Genomic DNA, 26,730 nt, shown 5'->3' on the forward strand with positions numbered 1-26,730 from the left:
AATTTTAAAACAGCATTTGTAACTCTTGGTTAATAAAGGAAGTAGAAACAAGTAACACTTACCAGGGGTAGAAACTTGTGCAAATAAATTTTCTGTACACAGCAATACCTCCTGAAGCAATTCCAATCATCAAATCTAGATTATGTAGATCCTGAAAAAGAAAAAAACATTGTAAAAACAAAGAAGCAGCCTATGAAATACATATTATTTCTGCATGTGAATTCATTCAGTGTTTTCCATATACAAGTATAAAAAAGTAACCCAAAAGGCTTACAATTCAAAGAGTAAGATTTCTGCACTATTTCTTCTAACTTGGTCAGACCTACAATGCAATATAAAAGTCTTGCTATTGAGAGAAGCATTGTAACGTTACCTCATGCAATTATGTTTAGTACTGTGTGTGTCAGTAGGAGACAGTTATAAGGCGGCAGCAGGCAGTTAGGGGGTAGACCTTTTGTCCCTGGTCAGTTTGTTAAATGTTCAAAGAATTTAGGAGCTTGGGCACCCAGCATCCCAATCCTTGACTGCTTGGGAGGACTTGGAAAATAATTCCTCTCTCTGACTCCAGAAGGACTTACCAATTAGAGGCAAATGGAGAGTTGGCTGGATGAGAGATGGCCTAAGCTCTCTATATAAAAGTGGGTCAGGACCACGTACATGTTGATATGCATAACAGATCAATTTTACTATCCATTGTAGTGTCATATTCTGGTGCAACAGATCAGGATTAAAGATCTTAGACTTCTGGTCAAGAGGCAGAGGTGTCCTGGCCTAAGAGTAAATTAATTTGTCAGGATTCCTTTCTTTTGGGCACCTGTTGCGGTTATTTTGATGGCTATAAAGGTGTTCCCAACATACATAAAATTCTGAAAAATCAATAGTATGTGTATGTTTCAATAGACTACTCCTGTGTAAAATTCAAATATGTGCACAGCAGGATTTGCAGGACTGAGGCCTTATAATGAATCTACTACCTAAAGTAGTAGAATATGAGTGACATAATCAAGAGGACATAATACTGGGATCATTAACCAGCTTTGCTATTGCAGGATGTCCAACCTCCATGCACATTAACCATGATAAAGACACAAATTATTGTCTACAAACAGCATATGGATAATTTACATAATAAATTTTAAGCCTGTGATTTTAGCCAAACATTCCCTCTTTGTCCTGTGGTTCTCATCACTGACCTTAAATCTCATGAAAACCATACTTATGGAATGCTTTTTCATGCAGGTGAAATTATGCAGACAGGAAATTTTAGAATTACTGTGTATTGGGAAAAAAAATATTGCTTAGCCAAAGTTTTAGATGTTTCCTTTAAGTCCAATATAAAATTGTAATCCTTGGCTTCCTAGCTCACTGTGATCTATGTATGTACTCATCTTATAATATACATATTACTACAGGGAGTTGAAGATTTATGCCTAAATGTAAATTTAGGTTCCTAACTTTAGGATCCCAATATTTAAAATGTTGGCTTTTGTTCAGAAGAGCAGCCTTAAGAAATTTTGTTCAGAAGAGCAGCCTTAAGAAATTTTATAACACACTTTTTAAAGGTAATGCTGGATTCTCTTAGGAAAACTTTCAATGGTCTAAATTCTCCTCTAGATGGCTCTCTCTGCTCAGTTAGTATAAATATATTTCCCTTAATCCCCAATTTCCATTTTTGCTGTACCATAACGACTCTAAGAATAAAACAGGTAGAATATAATTGAACAAAACTCTGGCAGAATACAGAATATATGTGAACAAATTATCTTTTCTATACAAGTTTATTAGAATATATAAAATAAGAGATTGAATAATTGCTGAACATTCTCTGCCACATACATTATCAATTCATGTGCCACCTAATTTTAAGTATCCTAGTACACTGTAGAGGGTAAACACATATTGTGCCAGATTTAGTATCTATCAGTAATTTATATTCCACTGGTAAGAAGAAAATAAATACAAATCCTGTCTCTAAAGAGGTTAATATAGAAAGAAAAGGGTAAATAAGATTGGCAGCACAGTTTAACAGCTCCAAGCAGGAACAACTGACTTGCACATCAGGATTCAATCACCTTGCCTCTTTAGGCTGATAAACACGATTACAGTGGCCCATTAAAAGCAAGCTTTGGAGAAAAAGCTGGGAGATCCCGTAAGAACTAATTGAGGAAAATGTTAGCAGAAATGATGGATTGATAACCATTTAACAGAGAAGAACTAAATTAATCCAGTTCCTCCAGATGGTGTGCCTGATCAAGTTTTTTGAGGGGTTTTATGCTGATGTAACCTCACCCTGATATGATAGTGAAATCGAAAACCTTTAAGACTAAACACATCTGAGCATAATGACCAAGAACTGGGAACACGAGGGGGTGGGGAGGGAGAGATCCTCAGAGTATGTCTACACAGTAGCTGGGAGCATACTTCTCAGCAAAGGTAAACGGACACATGCCAGCATGTTAAAAGTAGCAGCACAGTCAGGGGTACCACAGGTTTCAGCTCAGACTAGCAGCCTCAGGGAGTAAAAACCTGCCTGGACCCGCTGGATACATACTTGGTGGCTAGCCCAAGCCACCACCCATGTTACCTCCAAGGTATGATACTATTTTTAGCACTTGGTTGCCTAACACTTCCCATTATAAAACCCTATTCTCAGTTGCTTATAGCTTTGCCAAACTTTAACCAGAGAAACAAGGTAGGTGAGCTAATACCTTCTATTGAAAAAGACTTCTACTGATGGAAGGTACAAGCTTTCAAGCTATACAGAGCTCTTCCTCAGGTATGGGGAAGGAAGCAGAGTGTCTGAGCTAAAAAGAAGTTGGGACAGATTGTTAAGGGATAATACATGTTGGAGGCAGTCACTTGAAATGAAGTGTATACCTGGGGGTTAGATGTTAGGCATAAAGGGTTTGAAGTGGGCAATTAAGGGTAGCAGACAGCTTAGCGTGCTACAAATTTCCTGAACAGAAGAGGGTTCTCCCAGGGTATTTAGGTGCTAATAAATCTATGATGTGATCTACTTCTCTGGTTGAGTGGCCTTGTTTAGTGGCACTCAAAGCAGCACCAGACCCTGCCAGAACAACAAATATAAAACCTGCAGATATATCTCTACTGCCATGATGATTAATACCCCTGTGACAAGGGTCCCGGTGGGGAGCCAGTCGAGGTCACTCAATTAGGGTGAACTGCAAAGAATGGGGAAGACAAACCCCAAAGATGGTTGATAATTCAATACTTCAATTTACCAAGCCAGCACTAAACAGCTTCTGTTATACCTTACTGGTTACTCAGAAGTCCAAACAACATAGCTCCCTTAAAGTAATCCAGCCTCAGGCCTCCATCCAGGTACCCAAGTCATATATGATGAAGATTTCTCAAAATCTTATTTCATCATATAAAAGAAAAGGTTCTACCAATCCCAAAGGATCAGATACATTATCTTCCAGGTTAATGAATATTCCAGATTTTACCGAAATACAAACTACAGCCAATACTTATCAACTAAACTAAAATGTATTAAAAGAGAAAAGAGAGAGTTCGGTTAAAAGATCAGTATACATATAGACTTGAGTTCAATTTTTGAGGTTCAGATTCATAGCAGAGATGGTGAGCTTTGTAGTTGCTAAGAGTTCATTCAGAAATAGTCCATAGGTTATAGTTCAATCTTTATATTTCAGGGCAGTCCAGTCAGAACAGGGATCTCAGTCCTTGTGGCTTAGGCTTCTCCTGCATGAAACCTCAAGCAGATCTGAGATTAACAGGATCAGGACCCAAGGGTCTTTTTTATATAGAGTGTTCTAGCATCCACTTGACCATACAGTCCTGGGTAAACAATTGGCTTTTGATGTAACCTTCTGTTTTCTCACCACCACCACCAGTAATTGGTTACACAAATTAACAAAAGGCAATTTATCCACTAGGCAGACTATCACAAATTTCAAAGAGACATATAGACAATGACATTATTTCACCCAATGTTAAATGTTAATATTCCCTTTTGATCTCTGAATAATAGCTATAGTGACAGACAGGAACTGTCTGTTTATATGGGTAGCATCTAAGATACACACAATTAGTATCACTTCTGACAAAATAGGTTTGCATTTCAAAGTTTAGCCTATCTAGCCATAGAATGGCCCTAATTATCATTTCTAACATGTCTTTAAAGGTCGGCTTTGGGTTAGTTAGCCTGGAAGCTGTTTAATCCTCTGTGGCCATGCGTTGTATTTTGTACATGATTCGTTGCAATTATAACACAGTGGTAGCAATAATGACTTGCATGGTTATATTTTAATTAGACAGTGTCACTACCCCCGACAACATACCTGGGGTTTTTCACATGCTTATTAGAACATGTGGTGCTGGTACCTCATCATGGGCATCAAATGCCCCAAAAACATCTATGTGGGTGAAACCAGACAACCACTATGCTCTGAACTCTCTCAGAAAAATATTAAAAGACAGAAACATATCACCCATGAAAGAACACTTTTTCACAAAGAGATCACTCCATAGCTGATCTTTCAATACTTGTCCTCAATGAAAACCACATAACACCTTCAAAAGGTGAGCCTGGGGTTTACATTCATAACTCTGATAGACATGGACAAAAGCCATGAACATAACAGGGACACTGGTTTGAAGGCTCATTACAATGATTTGTAACACACCATACTGCCTGGTACCCTTAATTGCCCACTTCAAATCCTTTATGCATAACAATCTAACCCCAACTGCACATTAATTTCAAGTGACCACCTCCAATGTTACTCCTTCATCTTAACAATCTGTCCCAACTTGTATTTAGCTCAGACACACTGCTTCTGTTCCTCGACCAAAGAAGAGCTCTGTGTATAAGCTTTCGAGCAACCTTACACAAACAGAAGTGAGTCAAATAAAATATTACCTCATCTACCTTGCCTCTCTCATTTCCTGGAACCAACATGGCTACAAGAACACTGCAAGGAAACTTCAACCATTCAGGCTCAAATTTTCCATGCTGGGTATCTGTCTCAGGCTGAATTTTCTTGGAAATTTTCAGCAAAATGGTTCAGCTATTTAAGAATGAGACTAGGGAAAAATACACCTTTTTCAATGTTAAAAAGATTCTGGTGACCTTTTCTTTGGAAAGCGCTAGCACCCCCATGCTTTGGGCTAGAGACTGTCCTTTGTATCAGGAAAGGGTCTCTAACCCTTCCTGTGGAAATCTGCCCAAATCTAGCCAAGTCATGAATATCTGGAAAAAAAATACCAGTTACACATACTCAGTAGAGACTTGCTAGATCCAAAGACTTCTTCCTCACTGAGCATGCTTGAGCCTTTCACAACTCCTAATGGTGATCAGACTACACATGGTGCCATTCCCACAGAGCAACTGAGCATGCTTCAGCCTCGAGATACAGGAATGAAGCTGGCCTTTACTTGCAATAGCGGCCCCAGGCAGGATTGAGGGGTGCCATTTAGGAAGGATAGGGGGCATCTGCCCCACCCGAGTTTCATACCAGAGATCTGCTTGCAGTATATGCCCCAGCCCCAGGCAGAGCTCTTACCTGCAGCACCACACAGTCAAGTCCCCTCCTCCAGGAGCTGGGATTCTCCTACAGCTCCCACGGTCAGTTTCCTCTGCTACACGAGCTTCAACCTACCCTGCCTTGTCATTTGCTTCCACCAGTCAGCAGCTGAGACGATACAGATGGACAATCCTCCTAATCAACAGCAGCAGTCTACTGTCTTCTATTGCACCTGCCTGGGGCTATAGAGGTATTACCCTGTTACAAATAATAATTGTGATAAATGAAGCTGGTGGTGGGGCGCTCCCTTTTATGGACATCTAGCCAGCAACTATAAAATCTCTCTTAGTAGCTGCTCTATAATTGCTCTACCTGTAAAGAGTTAAAAAGTCTCACTGCTATGCATAGGTAAAAGGAAGTGAGTGGGCACCTGTCCAAAACAGCCAATGGGAAGGCTAGAACTTTTTTAAAAATTGAAACGACTCCCCTTTTGTCTGCCTGTTGTTGTTCTCCCAGGGAGAGGTGGACAGGGCAGAGCTATGCTGTAAGAAGCCTGGGCCAGGTATGAAAAAAATCATGAGTATCATACCTAGAAACTACTCTTAAAACCCCAGATGTGTAAGTAGATCAGGAAATCTCTAGGAAGATGCTATTAAGTTTATCCCCTTTATTTCTTTATGGCTTGTGGATTTGTTAAGGCACAGCTGAAGCTAGGCCAGAAGGTACTTGAGCTAGGTAGATTATGTGAAACGCATTAGTCATGCCAGTGAGATTCCCTTTGAAAACTGCATGCAAGATATGGTAGAAACACTTGCGACCATTTCAGTTCAGGGAGCTGGTGAACCATCAACTAGCACTGCAAAGGGCTTAGTGGCCTCCTTTCTGTTGAGGCTCTTGGTTTTGGAAAGAATATTCAAGATTTTGAATAGTGCTTCAGAAGAGCTGCAAAATGAAAACCTTAATATATCAAGTGCCGTGGAATTAGTAGCAAGCAATGTTGCTGCTCTTCAAGAAATTAGAATATCTGAAAGCAAATGGAAGGAGAAAAATCATTGCCAAGGCATTTGATATTGCTATTCAGGTCAGCAGTTGCAACTGCTGAGCACAGCAATAGAAAAACAGTAAGACGACCTAACAAAATATCCTCCAAACTGGCCTTGTTTTTTGTTTCTAGTACACTGGGTCAGTCTTCTAAACATGATGTTCCCAAGAACACTCAAGAATATATAAAATTTGATTTCTACTATCCTGTTCTGGACAGAACTCTTGCTGAGCTTGATAGACCATTCAGCTCCAACTCCACTTTGCTTTCTGCACTAAATGTTTAAGACCCAAAGAGTGAAAATTTTCTTGAACATGAGAAACCAAAAAAAAACTGCAGATCAAGAGGCAGCAATTTTAGCAATCTGGATGCAGAAGTTGAAGTTGCCAAGATGCACATTGCACCAAAAAAATTGACTTTGATTTCTGAACTGTTCTCAAAGACTTAGCAAGAAGTTACCAGTCTCAGCTCTCTATATTGTATTGTTGAGCCTTCCAGTTTCTGCATCAAACAACAGGTACTTATCTGTGTTCAAGAAAGTAAATGACTACTTAAGAGCCACAATGGGAGATGGACGCCTAAGTGATTTGGTAATTTTAGCCTGTGAATGTGAAGCTTCAAAACACCTGGATATCAACAAGGCCATTGACAATTTTGCCAAGATGAGACTATGGCATTATCCATTGTTTTACTCATATCTGGGTGTTTTTTGTTTGTTTGTTTTTAATCATTTATTTTACCTTTAAACATTCCTGGAACAAATTATCTGTCTCATTCTCCTCTTCACAATTTGGAACGTAAGACACTTAAAAAACAACATCAGTTACATGGCTAAGCAGATTTTGAGCACATCTTATTTATCGCTACAAAAAATAGTGTACCAAGTATCAAACTTGTGTTTCTGATATCTGTGTTAAGGTTCCAAAACTGATACCTCAAGGCTTGGGATTGGGAATACTTTGCTGTATTATCTCCTGATTGTTCTAAACTTGCATATAAACTTTAAATATAGCTTTAATTTGTGTTCGTATTTTTTTCTTTCTTTATATAGGAATTAGATACAGTGCTCCTGTCAGCTAATTTCTAAGTTGTTCGCCAAAAAAAAAAAAGTTTCAGGTACCTAAGTAGCCCCTTGAAACACAGTTAAAGTTGCCCAATTAAGATTGTACTGACATTGCCAAGCTTTGTGCTTGATTTTGTAACCTTCAGAATGTTCTTTTAACACAGTTTTTGCATGTCATCTATATTATTAAATTTGATATATATTTGATATACATATTGTTTAAAAAAACTGAAAAAACCAAGTCTACTTTAAACTCAATGTGCTGACAGAAATTAGGCAATGAAGCGAAGCAGTTAATGTTTCTTCTCTGCTAGCAAAAAGGGTATCTAGAGGAAGAATATTTGAGGAGAATGTGTGCCCAGAAATGTAAAGTGTAACCCTAAAAAACCCTCAATACCAACTGGTGAAGAGTTCACTGTTCTGCAACAGTAACTCTTGAGAGGCCTGAAACACTCATTACACACATTGCTTTCATAGTATTTATCCAAAAAGGGTAAAAGTGAGGAAGCTAATAAAAACGTTTGTCATACTGATTCTCAAACTTTGTGGGATGGATGGATATTTAAGGAGTTTTGTATATTTACAGAGCTGACAACAGGTTTTGGGTTAGACAAAGGACATTGAGTCACCGGTCTCTCTGTTGGCCATGTAGATTAAGCATTGTGGGCCAACATGGATGTCAAAAAGGGGGATAGGAAGTCAACAGGTGACAACACCAGAGAATAAACCCCGGGGAATCATTCTGACTCTGGAAACAAAACAATGAAATTCTAGGGTATGAGAAGGCGGCAAAGAATAGCTTTTTATCCTTTGCTGAGGAAGCAAAAAGGACAGCGCTTTTTATATTCATGAAAGGGAGATCCCAGTCATGTTGCTGGTGAAGCTGGGAGACTGCTTTAGGTGAGAAACCACATCATACAAGGATTTCAGACTGTTAAAGTTAAGTTTAGACTCTAAAAAGCAAAATATACTTTTTGTTTTATATGTAACCCTTTCTGATTCCATTACCCTTATTCGGTATCTCTTAAATGTTAGCCTTTGACAGGAAATTTAGGATTATTTTTGCATGAGAAATATATCGTAGGACTGTGATGTTATAAAGATGTGATCCTGAGTTGTACCAATCAAGCTGAGTGTATACTGCTCCCTTAGGAACACCAAACCTGATAATTTCTTTGAGAGTCCAGTGGTTAAGAGCTGGAGATTGTGGGGCGTGCTCCAAGGACTCAGGGGTTGGTGTGTGCCTATCACTAGCCTCCAGAGAGAAAGAGACCAGAACTATATGCAGTTTTCAAGGTGTTGGCATACCATGGTTTCATATAGTGGCATTATGACATTTTCTGGCTTATTATCTATCCCTTTCCTAATGGTTCCTAACATTTTATTAGCTTTTTTGATTGCTGCTGCACACTGAGTGGACGTTTTCAGGGAACTATCCATGATTACTCCAAACTCTCTTTTGAGTGGTAAAAGCTAATTTAGACCTCATCATTTAGTACACATACATGATCTGAGGGAGGAAAGCCCAACATGCTAGATGAATGGTCCTCAACTCTCACACATTTATGCGGAGAACTAAATCTTGTTGTGAACAGACACCTTGAGTCCTCAGGTTTCCTAGGTCAGTGGCTCTCACCCTTTCCATACTACTGTACCCCTTGCAGGATTTGTCTGATTTGTCTAGTGTACCCCAACTTTCACCTTACTTAAAAATACTTGCTTACAAAATCAGACATAAAAATACAAGTGTGACAGCACACTATTACTGAAAAATTGCTTACTTTCTCATTTTTACCATATAATTATAAAATAAATCAATTGGAATATAAATATTGTACCTACATTTCAATGTGTAGTATATACAGTAGTATAAATAAATCATAGTTTGTACTGACTTCTCTAGTGCTCTGTTGTAAAACTAGGCAAATATCTAGATGAATTGATGTACCTGGTGGAAGAACTCTGTGTACGCCCAGGGATACATGCACCAATTGTTGAGAACCACTGCCCCAAGTGAGCCCCACCCCACAACCCAGAGAAGAAACAGCCATAACCAGAATCAATGTGGGTAGGGAGTAGCAAAGAAACTCCAATACACATATTGGTTGGATCCATCCACCAATCCAAAGAGGCTAACACTCTTGTAGGCACTCAAGCCAGCATGTCTAATGGGTGGCAGGTTGGGGAGCATACTGAGCTTACTCATCTCTGCATTATCCTGAAATGAAGTCTGTCGTGCCCAAATATATACGTGCAGGAAGCTATATGCTCACAAGTCTGAGACAGTTCCATACAGTCATGACTGGATGAGCTTTTAGGTCTGAAGAAATGGTTAACATTATCTGAAATCTGCTTTTCAGGACTGCTCCTTTGAAGTCTACCATCTGGAGACTGACTTGTCCTCATTGATCAGCAAATCCAGAACTCTGAAGAGGGACCAGATCTTGGCCATACTCCATTTTACCTGTCTCTTGGGCCAACTCTCTACTGGCCAGTCATCCAGGTATGGAAGTACTTGTATCCCCGTTTTCTTTAGAAACAGTCATCACCACGCATTTTGTAATTACTCACAGGGCCATAGACAGATCAAATGGTAGGAATGTAAAACTGATCCTGGGTGCTGACTAGAAATCTTAGGAATCTCCTGTGGCTTTGAGAGATCGCCACATGAAAATACGCATCCCTCAAGTCAAGGGCAGTGTACCGGTCAGTGGGATCAAGGGAGGGAAAAATGGAGATTAAAGTGACCACACAAAACCTTATTTTCTTTATACGTTTATTCACCTCTTGCAGGTCTAATAAGGATCTGAGACCTCCCTTTGCCTTTGGAATCAGGAAGTGGCATGAATAAAACCCTTTCTCTTTTTGAAGAGGAGGAACCTCATCTGTAGCTCCTAAAATAAGAGAAGAGACTGAACCTCTTGAACGAGGACAGCCTTATGAACATAAGAACGGCCGTACTGGGTCAGACCAAAGGTCCATCTAGCCCAGTATCTGTCTACCGACAGTGGCCAATGCCAGGTGCCCCAGAGGGGGTGAAGCTAACAGGCAATGATCAAGTGATCTCTCTCCTGCCATCCGTCTCCATCCTCTGACAAACAGAGGTTAGGGACACCATTCCTTACCCATCCTGGCTAACAGCCATTTATGGACTTTGCCACCATAAATTTATCCAGTTCCCTTTTAAACACTGTTATATTCCAATCCTTCATAATCTCCTCAGGTACGGAGTTCCACAAGTTGACTGTGTGCTGCGTGAACTTCCTTTTATTTGTTTTTATACTGCTACCTATTAATTTCATTTGGTGACCCCTAGTTCTTGTATTATGGGAATAAGTAAATAACTTTTCCTTATCCACTTTCTCCACATCACTCATGATTTTATATACCTCTATCATATCCCCCCTTAGTCTCCTCTTTTCCAAGCTGAAGAGGCCTAGCCTCTTTAATCTTTCCTCGTATGGGACCCTCTCCAAACCCCTAATCATTTTAGTTGCGCTTTCCTGAACCTTTTCTAGTGCTAGAATATCTTTTTTGAGGTGAGGAGACCACATCTGTACACAGTATTCGAGATGTAGGCGTACTATGGATTAATATAAAGGCAATAATATATTCTCAGTCTTATTCTCTATCCCCTTTTTAATGATTCCTAACATCCTGTTTGCTTTTTTGACCGCCTCTGTGCACTGCGTGGACATCTTCAGAGAACTATCCACGATGATGCCAAGATCTTTTTCCTGACACGTTGTAGCTAAATTAGCCCTCATCATATTGTATGCATAGTTGGGGTTATTTTTTCCAATGTGCATTACTTTACATTTATCCACATTCAATTTCATTTGCCATTTTGTTGCCCAATCACTTAGTTTTGTGAGATCTTTTTGAAGTTCTTCACAATCTGCTTTGGTCTTAACTATCTTGAGTAGTTGGGTTTTTGAGAGTGGGTTTTGAAGAGAGATGAGGAAGGGGGAGGAACTGAAATAAACTGAAGAGTAAAAAGCAACAAAGAGTCCCGTGGCACCTTATAGACTAACAGACGTATTGGAGCATAAGCTTTTGTGGGTGAATACCCACTTCGTCTGCTTTTTACAGATCCAGACTAACACAGCTACCCTTCTGATACTTGAAACTGAAGAGTGTATCCAAGTTCCACAGGGCTTAGAACCTACTGATCTGTGGTAATATGGGCCCAAGCACACAGGAAGTGGGATAATCTGCTGGAAAAAATGGGTGGGAGAAACTGGTGTAATGCAGACTGGTAAACTGCCCTCAATATGGCAATCAAACAGACTGCTTGGCATTTCCTAGCTGCCTGGAAAGAGTCCCAGAGGCAGAAAACTGCAGATTCCTCCTCCTGTGATTTGTCCCCTTCTTTCTGGACTGGTCAGAACGTCTAGGTATGAACAGCCGATAAAGCTGGAATGACTGAGGGAGGAACAGTTTCTTTTTAGGATATAGGGTGTAAATTCCTGAAGACTTCAACTTAGCCCTCCAGTCCTTCAGACTGTGAAGTTTCTCATCAGTGTGCTGCAAAATAAGAGTTGGACCTTCAAAGGGTAGACCATATATCATCTGCTGCCCCTCCTGTGGAAGCACCAACAATTAGAGCTATGAGCACCTGTGCATCACTACTGCAGATGTCATGGCTCTGACTACCGTATCTGCCCCATCCGGGGAAGCCTGAAGAGACGCCCTGGCAGCCATATTACTCTCTTCCAGTACTGCTAGAAACTCCTGGCTGGCATCCTCTGGCAATTTTTACATGCATTTAAGGAAATCATCTCAGAGGGAGAAATCATATCTAGTCATCAGGGCTTGCTGGTTCGCAATACAACATTGCAGGCCAGCAATGCAATAATTTTTTTCCCATCTTAAAGGCCTAATCTCTCTGCCTCCCCTTTGGGGTGGAAGAAGGTGGTCCTAGACATTCCTTTCATTTAGTGCCAAAACCACTAAGGACCCTGGGAAAGGCTGTGTGTAGAAATGTTCAAATCCCCAGGAAGGAACATGGTATCTCCACTCAGTCCTCTTAGCTGCTGGGGGCAAAGATGATGGCATTTGCCACAATACCTTTGTGGGCTCCAACATGGCCTCACTTATAGGGATCATCAGAATGTCAACCCCAATATATCACCCACCTATGAGAGGACAGCAGCAGTTCTTTACCATGAAAACAAGTGCCTAGCTCTGCTAAGAGAAATTCTTGTTCCACAATATGGCCAACTATGGCAGCAACTGAGACACGTGCAAATCACACTGAGAAGAGCTCACCATTTATATTATACAAAATAAAGGCGCAATTAGACTTTGGTATGCTATCATGTGACCTATCTGGCATGCTAGGACAGGGGACCTCTCTCGAGAAAATTATGCATTATGGTGCCCATCTATAATCATTTTAAGACACATTTTTCATATTTTGCATGTTAATAGATGGAGACCCAAGACTTAGATTTAGGGGTGTAAGACTATACTGAAGTAGTAAAGGATCGGGATTCTTAAGGATGCATTAGAAATCAAAGTGATACCGAAGGCTTCTGCCAGCCATGTCACAAAAATAGCCACTTAGTTTCCAAGTACTTAACACACACTAATCTAGTTTACTGTCACCCTTCAAGCAAATATTTTGTTCTCCAAAATCTTGTGCAGTATCAAAGACAAAATGTCCTCAAATGAGGGGGAAAACTATTCTATGAATTCAATTTAATTTACAGACAAAACTGGAGACACTTTTACGACAAATGCAAAGTTGAGAAATATAATACAAATTAAGCTGAAAACAAAATACAGTGTGGCCAATACTGAAGTGCTTCTGTTTTCACTGTTAATGAAAGACTCTTGTCTTAAAAATAGTATTTATAAATTCAATTATTTTTCCAAGCAAAAAATGACAACGTAAACATACTCTACCACTGTGTAATTCTACTCCATAGAATTCAAGGGTTCGTGCTATGTTTATATAACAGGACTCTGCTTCAGATTGCTTGAGACCACTAAAGAAAAAAAAAAAAAACAAAAAAGTTATTAATTTTAACTACATTACGTTAGAACAAGAAATTAAGCTCACTGACTTGACTATTTTAACTTATTACAAATGTTTCTTTTCAAAGCAGAAGAATCCTGTAGTCTGGAGGCTGACAGGTTGATCATACCTGCAAATACCACAGAAGCAGCTAAAAGATTCAGTATTTTAGCTCCTTCTAGACACCTCCTATATAATCCAGGGAATTGCATCACAGCCCCATTTGAGCATAAGAACGGCCATACTGGGTCAGACCAAAGGTCGATCTAGCCCAGTATCCTGTCTTCCAACAGTGGCCAATGCCAAATGCCTCAGAGGGAATGAACAGATAATCATCAAATAATTCATTCCCTGTCACTCATTCCCAGCTTCTGGCAAACAGAAGCAACTTTCAAAGTCTGAACCTTTAAATAACTAAAAACATAAGGCATAACTATTCACAGGGATGGAAAAGATTCCAGACCAATTGCTATTCTCACACAGAGTCATGCTTGTGCTCCAGTCTGGTGATTAACTGAAAGTAGCAAGCAGCCTACCCCAGAGAATAAGCAGAGGAAGAGCACAATGAAAGGAGATAATTAAAGAAAAGCAGACTATAAAACCCAGTAACCAAAAAAACAATATATGAAGAAGTTACATCTACTTTAGCGTTTTATGAATGAACAAATAAATTGTCAGACAGCTACTCCACAAATCTTCTCACAAAACCTTCTCTTTGTTTTTGCCAGAGATGTGGTAACAGACATTGATGAATGTGCTGCAAGCTTTGGAAGATGGTTTCCCCCAGTCTTCTTGTAAGCTTCTGTGTTTGCTAACTTGAACTGCTGGGATATGTTGGCTTTGAAGCTTTCACACCTTTGTTCTTCCCAGCATAGGAGAGGAACAAGACACGCAATTTCCTAATTGGAAATAATTTGATCTGCAGGTACCAGGTGTCACCATCTGACCTTTTGAAACTCAGTGCCTTTAAGGCAAAACAAACTAAGAGTTACATCCTGGTAAAGATATGTGAGAATCCTGGAGTAGTTCTGACTACCACTTTGTTTTGTTAAAAGGCCTTTCCTGCAGTACTTTACAGGCAGACAATGCAACACACTAACTGATCATTCTAGCAGAAGTGACTGAAATCCAGAAAGACAAACTTAATAGAAAGGAAGTATAATGATGAAGGAAGCCCAGTCCCACCGAGTTACTGCCCTAAAGGATCTAGGGATGAGAGGAGAAAAAGACACCTATTTTCCAGATGAACTTCTGAAGGCAGTTGAGTGAGGTACCTTGATTTGAGAGTCCTGAGACTAATGAAACTACCAAATGACCTGAAATCAGGAATTGTAAGAAACTGTAATGGCCTTACAACTATAGTAAGAAAACCGGGTTATGAAGACTTTCCAGACGCAGTAGTAACTCTAGATCAGGGGTTCTTAAACTTCATTTCACCATGACCCCCTTCTGACAATAAAAATTTCGACATGATCCCGGAGTAGGGGCAGAGCCTGAGCCTGCACAAACCCCGTCATCTCAGGCGAGGGTGCCAAAGCCTAAGTCCAAGCCCCGCTGCCCCGGGGGGGAAGAAACCCTTGGACTTCAATTCTGTGCCCCAGAAAGTCTAACACCAGCCCAGGCAACCTCATTAAAACGGGGTCACGACTCACTTTGGGGTCCTGACCCGAAGTTTGAGAACAGCTGCTCTAGATGTAAAATCCTTCCTAAATCAAAGGAGGACATCTAGCAGGTGCTCAGTATAAACCCTCACATCCATTCTCTCAAATTCCAGGCCATTAAATATGTCTGTTAGTCTACCTGGAAGTGGTCACTACAGTGACCACTGCAACAGCAGATCTACAGCAGGACTTAAGGACATCTCCAACCAGGAAAACCAGGGCCAACAATGTCAAAAGAGAATGAAGTGGATTACATTGACTATGTCCTTCTCTGATCACTGTGACAATACTAGGAAAGAGTGACTTGGGAGGATGACCTATATCAAAGGGTATAAGCATAACTAGCCACCATTCTTTCCTGAAGTCCAGGTAGTTTACTCAGAACTGCAGCTCCACTGACTGCTGCATTTAGGAAATTGCCAAAAGGACACTATTCTTTGAACATTGCCTGGAATAGGAAAAGTCTGGGAAATGTTTGCCTCCCAGGACCGCAACCCAACACATTTCCTACTATGCTGGAACAGTAGAGAGAAATCACAATAATCATTTGGTTATCTGACAGTTGGTTAATATCGAAAGTTAAGAATTGAAGTCTGTGTGTTTATGAGTCCTATCGACTGCATTTGCAAAATTCTGAATTCTATTAACGTGGAGGAAAACACACACACAATATGCCTACAGAAAAGCAGCAGATGTGGTATCATAAGCCCTAAACTAAACAACAGAATTTAATCATGAGTCTGTGTATATAACCTGCACCAAACTTGTAGGTGTCCAGAAAACCAAATCAAAGGAGCAATCAGAAGACAAGCATAAAAATCCCACTTGCTCCAGTGAAGAGAAATGTTTGGTCACCTAACCAGAGACAGTTTGTTAGCATGTTGAGTGGACAGGCTGAAAATACTTCTCATATCTCCTCCCAGCACTCCTGGCAGTCCTTACCCAAAACCAAGAGTTAGTGATATGTTTGGAACCCCTCATGCTGGGTATAGATAGGATACGTTACCCCCAAAACAGAACTTGTAGTTCCTGTAGCTTTTGCCCTAGGGTTTAAGTGTTTATCCTTTTCCTCAAGAGTGCTTGTCAAACTTGGCTTTTTTCTTAACAATTCTGTCTAACTACCCCAAAAGTATGTTATCCATTTGGATCAGGTGGATTCCAGAGATGGTGTCCACCTCTTCAGATCACAGTCAGTTGGCTCTCCTAGCTACTATGGTACAAAATAAAGAATGATCAGAAAACCTTGTAATAACAATCACATATCTACTGAAAGGAGAAATCTTTTTGTAGATTTAGAATTTTTTGTGAGAGTTGAAATAAGAAAGGACAGCCAAGATTCCTGAACATCTGCAGCATTACCAACTAGTTATGGTGTCAACAGCTTTCCTAGCAGATAGTGTGCACACACCAGTGTCTAGAACAAGTGTGTTTCAGGAGACTTCCGTGAGCTGGACTCAATCTCTCTCCAAGCTATGGCAGTGTAATGGAGAGAGATATGAAAGTCTTGTGTCAGAAACCACACTATACATGAGTTTGTCAAGTTTGTAGCATCTTTGTGTGACCTAATCATTTAATCAATTCCACTTTTAGGACTATTGAGAGCAAGAACTCAAACGGGAAACCTGGAAGAGATAAAGCAGGACATGGCTATTTACAGTGCAGTCCCTGCAGTTTTGTAATCCCCATAAAGGGACAGAATTTAAAGGGGACAATCTGGTCTAGGAATTATGTATGGCCTATGGCAGATTTTGCTAACTTATGTCATCTTAGACAGTGTCTATCATACCAAATAAACATAATTCCCCAGGGACCCTAATAAAGGATGAGAAAAATACTTTTATATTCTTTTCCTTCTAATGTACTCCCCTTAGGATATAGGAATAGTCTCAGTGGATCAGATCCTTGGTCTAGCTAATTTATTATCCTGTCTCAGACATTGGCAATCACCAGATACTTCCAAGGAGGATGTGGAATAGTCAGATCCTTCATGGAAGGTCTCAGCCTAATCCCTACTCCCCCCCAAGCAGAAGGTTTCAAAGGAGGGATTAGGCCTATAAGGAAGTGTGAGGCTCTTTACTAGGCAAATCTGCCCATGGATCATCTCTTCAATTATCAACATCTGATTACTTCAAATGAGGTAGTTAAACTCCTTGATTATCAGTACTTTGGTGTACCTGCTGAGATAATGACCATCACCTATCATAAATAAGCATCACAAACACCTGACTCCAGTATTTAAATACTCAGAGAGGAGCCTGAAATAAAAAAGCAACCTCTTTCCTCACAGGCCCTATCTTTATCCATATCCATATCGTCAACTGCTCTGCAGGGGCCAACTGGTCACTCAATTCCAAAGATGACAGCTGTCTGCGGTGAGGAGTTGACTTCAGCCCATCCATTCAGTGCCCCTTCATAATCCTCCACTGGCAAGAGTGATTTCTTACAGTCCCCCACCATTTTCTATTAACTGACTTATATCTGCACCCAGCATACAGGTTACATTAGTAACACCACATTTTTGGTATAGACTGGCAGCAGGGATGGGAGTAGTCAGCTTCAGCTTGTCCACTCAAAGTGAATAACAGCCCTGATTAGCAGTGACCATTGACAGGGAGAGCCAATACCCCTTACAGTTTGGGTGTTACCTCACTTGTGCCAAGGGTCTGGCTGTCTGACTACTCCCGATATTCCATGCCAAGAGCCTGCGATGTCAATAGAGGAGGGAGTAGACAAAGTATAGGACAGTACCTAAGAGGAATTGCCAGAACCCTTGGGTCTACAGCCTAAATCCTTGAACTAAAAAGAGCTGCTGTGAAAAAGCTGTTCCCTGTTGTACAGGTGCAACATACAGGGGCTGTGATGCAGCACACAGGCTTCTATGGTAGAAGACTGGAAGACACCAAGATCTTTATCATATCTCCTTCTGTGGCTTTTTTGGTCCAGTTAATCCAGTCCATCCATCACAGTCTAGAAGATTCCTTCTATATGTAAGGACCAATTTTCCTTTAGTGTTATTCATCTTCATCTATGTCACTAACATTCAATGGCTGCAAGACTTCTTTTTTCACTTAAAGTAAATTAAATATCTTCCCCTTCCTACCCAACTAATGTTTGCTAGTTACATCTCACCAAACAAGCAATAAGCAATTAAAAGCGTAAAAAGTGACAGATTCAAATTTTTAGTTTTGAAGGACCTTTACATTTTGTATTTTTGCCTAGAAGACTGAACTTAATTATAATTTAGTTCAATTTGAAGCATTTGTTATGATAAAGGACATAAAAAATAAAAAGTAAACCAAATAAATTTTAATTTGATTTTAGATGAACTTTAAGTAGGCAGAAAATTAAAAAGATACTGTAGCACTTTTTTTTCCTGTGTGTTGCAGTCTAAAGGAGAAAACTTTAAAATAGAAATAGAAAGTACTATGCATAACGTAGCACAGAAGTTAACTATTGTCCTGAAGATAACCTCTTTCCTGACTCCTGACCAACAGACTTTCCTTAAAGATACCCAATCCTAGTGGCAAATGTCAACCGTCAGACATTAAAATCCATTTAACGCCTCTCTGAGATTAAAACAAAGATGGAAAATTTCATCTCAAAGGTAATGTAAATAAGTTATGAAAACAACAAAAAGTAGTCACAATGTAAATTAGAGTTCTAACTTCACTCAAGTAGAACATTTGCTAATGCCTTTAATAACTATCAATACAGTACTAGCTGTGTTAGTAACTTACATATAGTCAATAAAAATATTTCCCCACTTATCCCACAAAGCAAATTTCAGCATAGATATGTCAAACGAATCAAGAAATCTAGCCACACAATACATGCAAACCAAGCCCACACCCAACACATTTTTTCGCTAATGACTAACAGCCATAATGATTCCAAACATTTTAAAATGACGTATTTGGCCAGCTGTAATTAGCTACCACCTTTTCTATCTTAAACAGTAAAACCCACAAATTATTCAGGCTTTCCATAGCCCGATGAGAATCCCACAGGATTCTGATCATGGTCCAAAGCTCTCTAAAGCAAGGAGCTCTCAAAGAAATGCCCTCAGTGTCTACCTGACACCAACATTAATTTATTATAGTTTAATTGAGCCACTGATTATTTTATAATCAAGATTTGTTTTTAAATTTAACTTATGCTACATTCCCTAGTACATAACTTTTGAATACATATATTTCAAAATCAGAAAGCTCAAGCTTATTAAAAACAATATTAATGTAACATTCACCAGGTTAAACTTTCAGGAACATTAATCTTCCCTTCCCTCGAAAATTTTCTTTTTGAACTCATGAGGTGGAGGGGAAGGAGAGGGAACGGGAAAGATATTAAAAGTATGTTCTTACCTGTGCTGTTCATGTAGTGACTCTACTTTGGCTACAAAATCTTCATTCTGATCTGGTATGAAACGATAATTTGAGAGATATCCTGAATGATGTACTGAAGAGTTATGGTCTCCAAACTGAGCTGTTAGGGAAAAAAACACATGCATAAGAAGGTTTCATAGATAGCCTCAGTCTAGTGTAAATACTGTTTACGGGAACTTCCCCCTCCACACTAAATGACGTATTAACCAAGAGTAAGTATAGTTGTGGAAAACTGCAAGAATTAAAGATTATTTCTCATTGACTGCAGTTTTGTTTAACCTACTCAATCTTAAAACAACAGCAAATGAAAATCTCTTCCAACATATAAGTATGATTACCATAAATAAATTTTTGGGCACTGATTAGCTCAATACTTTGTTCAATGACTCATTTATCCATACTTTTGCTTTGTATGCCATAACAAAACTTGTTAGACCACACATATTGCACCAGCACAGAATATAACCATGTAAAATGTCACAGGTGAAACAGAATTGTCTAAATCAGGGAAATCAAACTGAGCCCTTTTGATGAGTGTTGTCCCATTACAGATAAAGAGTCTGCAGACTGAAAATTCATTTTTTTTAAATGTCTTGTATTTAAAACTATAAAGAAAATGTTCCAAACTTTAACTAATGTTGTTTTGTCCCATTTTAACTACCCAGTTGTCATTTATCCCTCTCCATCTTAACTGACTGTTAATGTTTCTCATGATAACCAATTCCTAATTTGTGCATGGATTTACAACAATCATATACGCACAAATGGCCAAATAAACAAAGGACAGAAACAGTATTCTATACAAGTGCCCATAATCATATTTTCCCACTGAGCGATGCTGAATACAACAGTAAAGTAAAGTATGGACATATTGTTCTCTAGCAATGGAATATCTGCTATAAAATGAAGGACAGCATATGGCCCTAACTTTGTAGCCTCAGTCCATGGACAAAAGTCAAAGATGTAACTCAGCCCTTTCCACAAAATAAGTTTGACACTCTTCATCTAAAGATCACCCTTTATGGATAGGGAGTAAGAGTTTGTTAAGGTTTTGTTGTTGTTGTTTTAGGGCTTTGTTTTGATTCACGCATTTACCTGCTGCTAAAAGAATTACCTAGAACTAATTGCAGTGGAATTCTAAGTTCACAAGTATAGATGTACCCACATGACTCAGCAGTAATGCTTTCATATGCCAATCAAAATTACTGAAGTGATGTGATACTATGCAAATCACTAGAACATGAAATATTTTCTTAGCACAGAACAAACAGTACTTATAAAACATTTAAAGCATTAAAAATATAGAAAAAGTTACTTGAAAGATGTTTTGTGGATAAGCACCAGAACATATACAGTATACAATAAAGCCTTGGCCAAGTCACACAAAGTACATTTTTCTAAACAAGATGCCATTATTTTACAAAAATTTTAAAGGCCATGAAATATGAAATGGCGGGTTAGCCAAAGAATCAATATTTCTTCATAAAAGAACCCGTAGCACAACAATTGTAGGATACCTAAAGCAGAGGGAATACCGAATTTAGGAATACTGGCCAATTAAGATATGAAGGAAAAACTCTATGCCATATGAACCTTAACTACTGAGATATAAAAGAATGAAAGCTGTCAGCACCTGGGAAAATACAGTCCCATAGCTACTTGTCAGCACTAACTGGTGTCACAACACATATTTAAAAGGAAGAGAAAATGAATGGACAAACATGAAGTAATTTAGTTTGGTTACTGTAATGTTCCTACTGGCCTTTGCTCCTAAATGCCTTTGAAAGCAGCGTAATTTTTGTACTAGTTAGCAAAACCCACTCTTGGCAGAAAGATTTGGATTTAATGATAAATATCTAAACAAACTTTAACAATGTTTGTCAAACATTAACTCTACCTTTGAAAGTAAACCACTCACTTGTATGAACTGTGCCAAACTGAAAAAATTCCATATACTGCAACACATTAATGTAGATCCAGGCCAATACCTTGCACAGATGTGCATAACTAAAGGCTAAGGCTATAGAACCACAAACTTATTACCTGTTTATCCAAAGTAATATATGCTTAATAATGGTATCAAAATAAAATATGCAAATTTCAGACAACTGTGTTTTGACTGGAGTGTGTACTTATTTTTCCCTTCCAGCAATTAAGATTTCTCAATCTCTTCCATATAATCTCTGTCCCAATATTTTTGTTTTTTTGGGCAAAGCTGAGAGAGGCTTTTTTTGTGTTTTTACATATCAAAGTTGATTTGAAGCATATTCTTGTCAACAGGAGACTACATTGCCAAGAATAGTACATCTTAATTTTCTACGTCAAAATCTATGCTTGTGTTGCTTATCGTAATTTTACCTTCTCTAAAGAGAGTACCTATTGCTCAGTGATTCATTATGAGGTTGAGTTCTTCTAATTCATCTTCCAAACATGTAGGCTCCTCTTTTCTCCTTGCCTCCCCCCTCCTTCCTAGCTAGGGATGTCCTTGTCAGGCCAGCAAGGAGGCGCAGGTTAGACTTGCATCTCCAACTCCCTAGACAAATGCCATAGTTGAAGAGATTAACTATAATAAATGCTACTTACTACACATTGTAGGAGAGTAGTCTCAAGCATCATCCCACATTTTTTTTTATTACCTAAGCAATGGAAAAGAATTAGGATGTTTTCTCTTTTCTGCTTGTGGGCATCTGATGTAACTGGGAAGTAACCAGAAGTATAACAATCTTAACAAACATGAAGAAAACAAAACTTCAAGGAAATGGAGCCCCGGGGCGGGGAGGGGAAGGGGGTTGAGAAACACATACCTCTTATTTGAATTTGCATTGATCATTTAAAACATGTCTGAAAAGTTTTAATAAAGGAAAAAAAAAACAGAACCATTCAAAGAGCCATAGTAAACAAGGAGGGCACACCTATTTAATAGTGCTCGGTCAATGAATGCAATAAAGACCAAATAGCCAAGTGGCCAATTCCTTGGACAAACCCTTGAGATAATATGCCTAACAAGTAGCACAGTTGTGAGAGTCCTCAACGAGGTAAAAGGATCTTTGAACATTTAAAGGCCTGCAAAATTCCTGTGTCTCTATCTGTCTATATAGTGAATATGGATGCTTTGTGGCCCTGGCCTCCCATGTAATTCTAAAAATGGTTCAGATTTTCTGCAAGGTTTGGTTTTGTATAAGAGAATTTCACTGCCTGGTTAAAGTGTGTAACAGTTTCTCTTGGGTGTTGAAAGGCTTAGGTCATATATAAAGTAGATAAAAGGACTTGGGGAGGTGGAGTGCAGAGAAGAGGAAGCACAAATAGATTTGTAATCTGCAGTGTTGCTGTAGCTGTGTTGGTCCCAGAATATTAGAAGACAGACGAGGTAATATCATTTATTGGACCAACTTCTTCTGATGAGAGAGACAAGCTTTCAAGCTACACAGAGCTCTTCTTCAGATCCAAAGAAGAGATCTGTGTAGCTCGAAAGCATCTCCCTCTCCTCAGGAGAAGTTGGTTCAATAAAAATTACTTCACCCACTTTGTCTCTCTAAACAGATTTGTAGACAGTTTCTAGATTTGAGCAATAAGTCCGTGAAGCTTCATAAACATCCATGCTCCTCAGGCTTAGTACCTCAGCTGCTGGAAGCCTTCATGTTTGAGCAGACCTTTGAAAAGAAAGTCTACCAGACCAGGAATCCAAAGATGCTCAAGTGACAAAACCAACGGAGAATTATTGGTGAGTAGGTGACTGTTTCTGTTAGCTAACTAAGAATTTCATTATTCTCATTCTTCTATGTGCAATCTATGTCCAGTCAGCCAGCCTGTAGATTTGCTCTTTGCCCAAATGCGACTGAAAGATGAAGGAAGTGGTCTTGAAAAATCTATGCACAAATTCCTTTGGGACTATTTCAAGAGATTTTCTGTCTGATGTGGATTGTTTAAGAATTCTTTGGGATTAAGCTATTTGGGCTGGAAATTTCCTTTAGGAAAAGGTAAACCCTGATGGGGAAGGCTTGAAAAACTTTGGAAGAAACTCCTATTTCACTATTTCTAAAATACGAAAGGAAAATATTATTAAAGCCATAGGACTTGGAGGGCCTTGACTAACAAAGAAAAAAGAAAAGAAAATGTCAGTATAACACAGGGTTTATTAAAAAGCAACCAAGAGTCCTATGGCACCTTGTAGACTAACACATGTATTGGAGCATAAGCTTTCGTGGGTGAATACCCACTTCGTCACACATGCTAGTCTATAAGGTGCCACAGGACTCTTTGCTGCTTTTTACAGATCCAGACTAACACGACTACCCCTCTGATACTGAACATTTTATTGAAAGCTTCAGCTAATCACCTCAGCTATAGTACAGCAATCTCCAATCTACTGGGTTGCACAGCCTCACCGTTGTAAAGAGCTCTGTTGCCGCTGCTTCAGCAACAGCACTTGCTTGTGCCCCAGCCTATGACTCCCCTTAAAGGGACAGGGAGTGTCATTTTTTAAAATGTATTTGCAGAGGCTTGTCCAGTGGAGTTGGCAGACTGGTAACATAAACGACAAGCTGAGAGCTGCTAGCAGGCCAGCAGTGGAAGAAAACTGGCAGAAGAGATATTTAAATTACCTTTAACGTGCATATTTTAGCTTTTTGGGTGGTCTACAGTCATGACAGGTTGGCACATGTGTTCGGCTAGGACTAAAGGGCACATGAGGCCACGCTGACCTGATGTACACAACTGAAAAAGCCTGAAATAGAACAGAATCAACACATGGAATTTTCAGGCAGCCATACAAGAGCAGAAACTGGTTCCATATCTTGGGAATTCAAACCACCTGAGTTCATCTACCCCAGGGGTTCTCAAACTGGGGGTTGGGACCCCTCAGGGTGTCGCGAGGTTATTACATGGGGGGTCGCGAGCTGTCAACCTCCACTCCAAACCCTGCTTTGCCTCCAGCATTTACAATGGTGTTAAATATATTAAAAAGTGTGTTTAATTTATTGGGGGGGTCGCACTCAGAGGCTTGCTGTGTGAAAGGAGTCGCCAGTAAAAAAAGTTTGAGACCCAGTGATCCACCTCCCTTTGTTATTTTAATTGTGATTTCAGTTTCAGAGAGCTAATGGGAGTCAGAGCCCTCTGGAAGAAACTCTGATCAAAAGCTTGAAGAAGCAGGGCTTGAGATAGCAATCACAGGGCCTGAGAATTGAAGCTAAGGCCTTCCCTGGAACAACTGGGGAAAAACCCACCTAATTCTGGCATCCTAGGGGGTCCAACACCATGGACTTTTCTTACCCCTCTGATTTACCAGAGCCTCAGAAACACCCCTGGACTGCATTTCTCACCTTAACCAGCATAAAAAAATAGCAAGTGCCAATGGCTTATAGTTTCTAAATAGACCAGATCCTGCTGATGGACTTTTGGCCCAAATAACCTGGGGTTTGAACGTCATTTCTACAGAGTGGGAGAGGAATGAATGGTGAAGGGCAACGGAGCTAGGCTGGGAGAAGATTAAAAAAAAACAAACAAAAAAAAAACTACATAGCCTTCTGCTTAGAAAAAGAGAGCAGAACTCTAGAGGAAGCTCCTGCTTCTCCAAGCAAGGGTGAGAGACTGGAGAGCTGGAGATGTAAGCATTACTTTGTACAATTCCTTCAGCTGGCACATTTCGAAATTCGGAGCAAGAGTGAAAAGAAAGAGAGGTACCTATGTGCTTAGAAGATATGGAGGAAGAACTCAGTCGTAATGAATCACAATTTAAAGCACTCATTATAACAATTTATTTCTTGGATTGGGGCCTTACTATAAGAACTGACAGCAGAAGCAGCGGTAGTAGTAGTAAATCTTTGCTACATGAGATTTTACATAAAAGCAGAGGATATACCAACTGTGTAGGACAATCCATTACATTTAACTTTCTACAACTTTGTGGACAATTATTTTAGTTTACAATATAAATAATAAATAGAAAAATAAGACCAGATTTGTCATTTGAAACATGTTCTTTAATTGAACTGATGAGCAATAAGTTATTTTAAAATATTTGAAGAAAATATATATATAATCAGTGACTGCTTTTAAGAAACAAGAAATTCAAGACATGCTGAATATAAAACACAGTGTGCAATATATAATGTTCAACATAAATTAAACATTAAAAGTAACATTTAATCGGCATATCCCCAATATCTGAAGAATAGTCTTTGTAGTTATGATAAATCATACAGCCACATCAACTAATCTGACACAGTCATACAGATTGTTCTACTCTCCTGTAATTTTTTACTACCATCAAACAAAGCAAAGTGTAGCATAACCAAAAGGCAATGTATCAGAACAGATTTATTTTAGAACTTCTCTACTAAAGCCAAACTACCATGAAAAGACAATATGTAGAAACAGATGGTTTTTCAGAAGCATGATCTATTCCAGGTGACCACAACTACAGCACTGAGTGGTTAGCAACATTTACAAAACTGAAAAAAAAACCTATAATAAGAATAAATTATATTTTACATGTGAAAAAAGAGAGACCACTACGTAAATGAAATAATTTCCTATACAAGAAGTCCTGTGAAAAAGAAATGTAAATGTAAAAATAAATATAAAACTTAACACATTATGGAAGCTCAGAGACAACGGCCACATGTTTTTAATCAACAATTGTATGTAATCAACACCTTAAGATTAATCTCCGCCATACACAAGAGATAATGCATGAAGAAATTGCAGCTGAAAAGTCACAGTAGTTTAGTAAGAAATGGGTCGAACTGGGCTAACCAATGGTAGTTCAAGCCAGCAACCAGGGCTGCCCAGGGGATTCAGAGGGCCTGGGGCAAAGCAATTTTGGACGCCCCTTCCATAAAATAAGTTGCAATACTATAGAATACTATCTTCTTGTGGGGGCCCTGTGGGGCCTAGGGCAAATTGCCCCTCTTCCCCACCCCTCTGGGCAGCCCTGCCAGCAATACACACACACACACACACACACCCCCCCAAGGCTGCTATCTTGTACTCCAGAATCTCAGATTTCATTTAGAAGCTATTTAAATTAAAATCCAAAATTGAAATGACAATAGT

At 39.3% G+C, this 26,730-nt stretch overlaps 1 protein-coding gene across 3 annotated transcripts in view; it reads right to left on the minus strand.

The window, feature by feature from the left end:
* PTPN3 (protein tyrosine phosphatase non-receptor type 3) overlaps positions 1–26,730 on the minus strand; it is a 330,496-nt gene that overhangs the window by 138,457 nt on the left and 165,309 nt on the right. For all 3 annotated transcript variants that reach the window (XM_050937681.1, XM_050937682.1, XM_050937680.1), the window contains exons 8-10: positions 19,657–19,777; positions 13,518–13,605; positions 63–151 (exon numbers count right to left, since the gene is read on the minus strand). In XM_050937681.1, coding sequence (XP_050793638.1) covers positions 63–151; positions 13,518–13,605; positions 19,657–19,777 — 298 coding nt within the window. The remainder of the gene's footprint in view (positions 1–62; positions 152–13,517; positions 13,606–19,656; positions 19,778–26,730) is intronic.

The sequence above is a fragment of the Gopherus flavomarginatus genome, chromosome 2 (assembly GCF_025201925.1).
Source record: "Gopherus flavomarginatus isolate rGopFla2 chromosome 2, rGopFla2.mat.asm, whole genome shotgun sequence".
NCBI lineage: Eukaryota > Metazoa > Chordata > Testudines > Testudinidae > Gopherus > Gopherus flavomarginatus.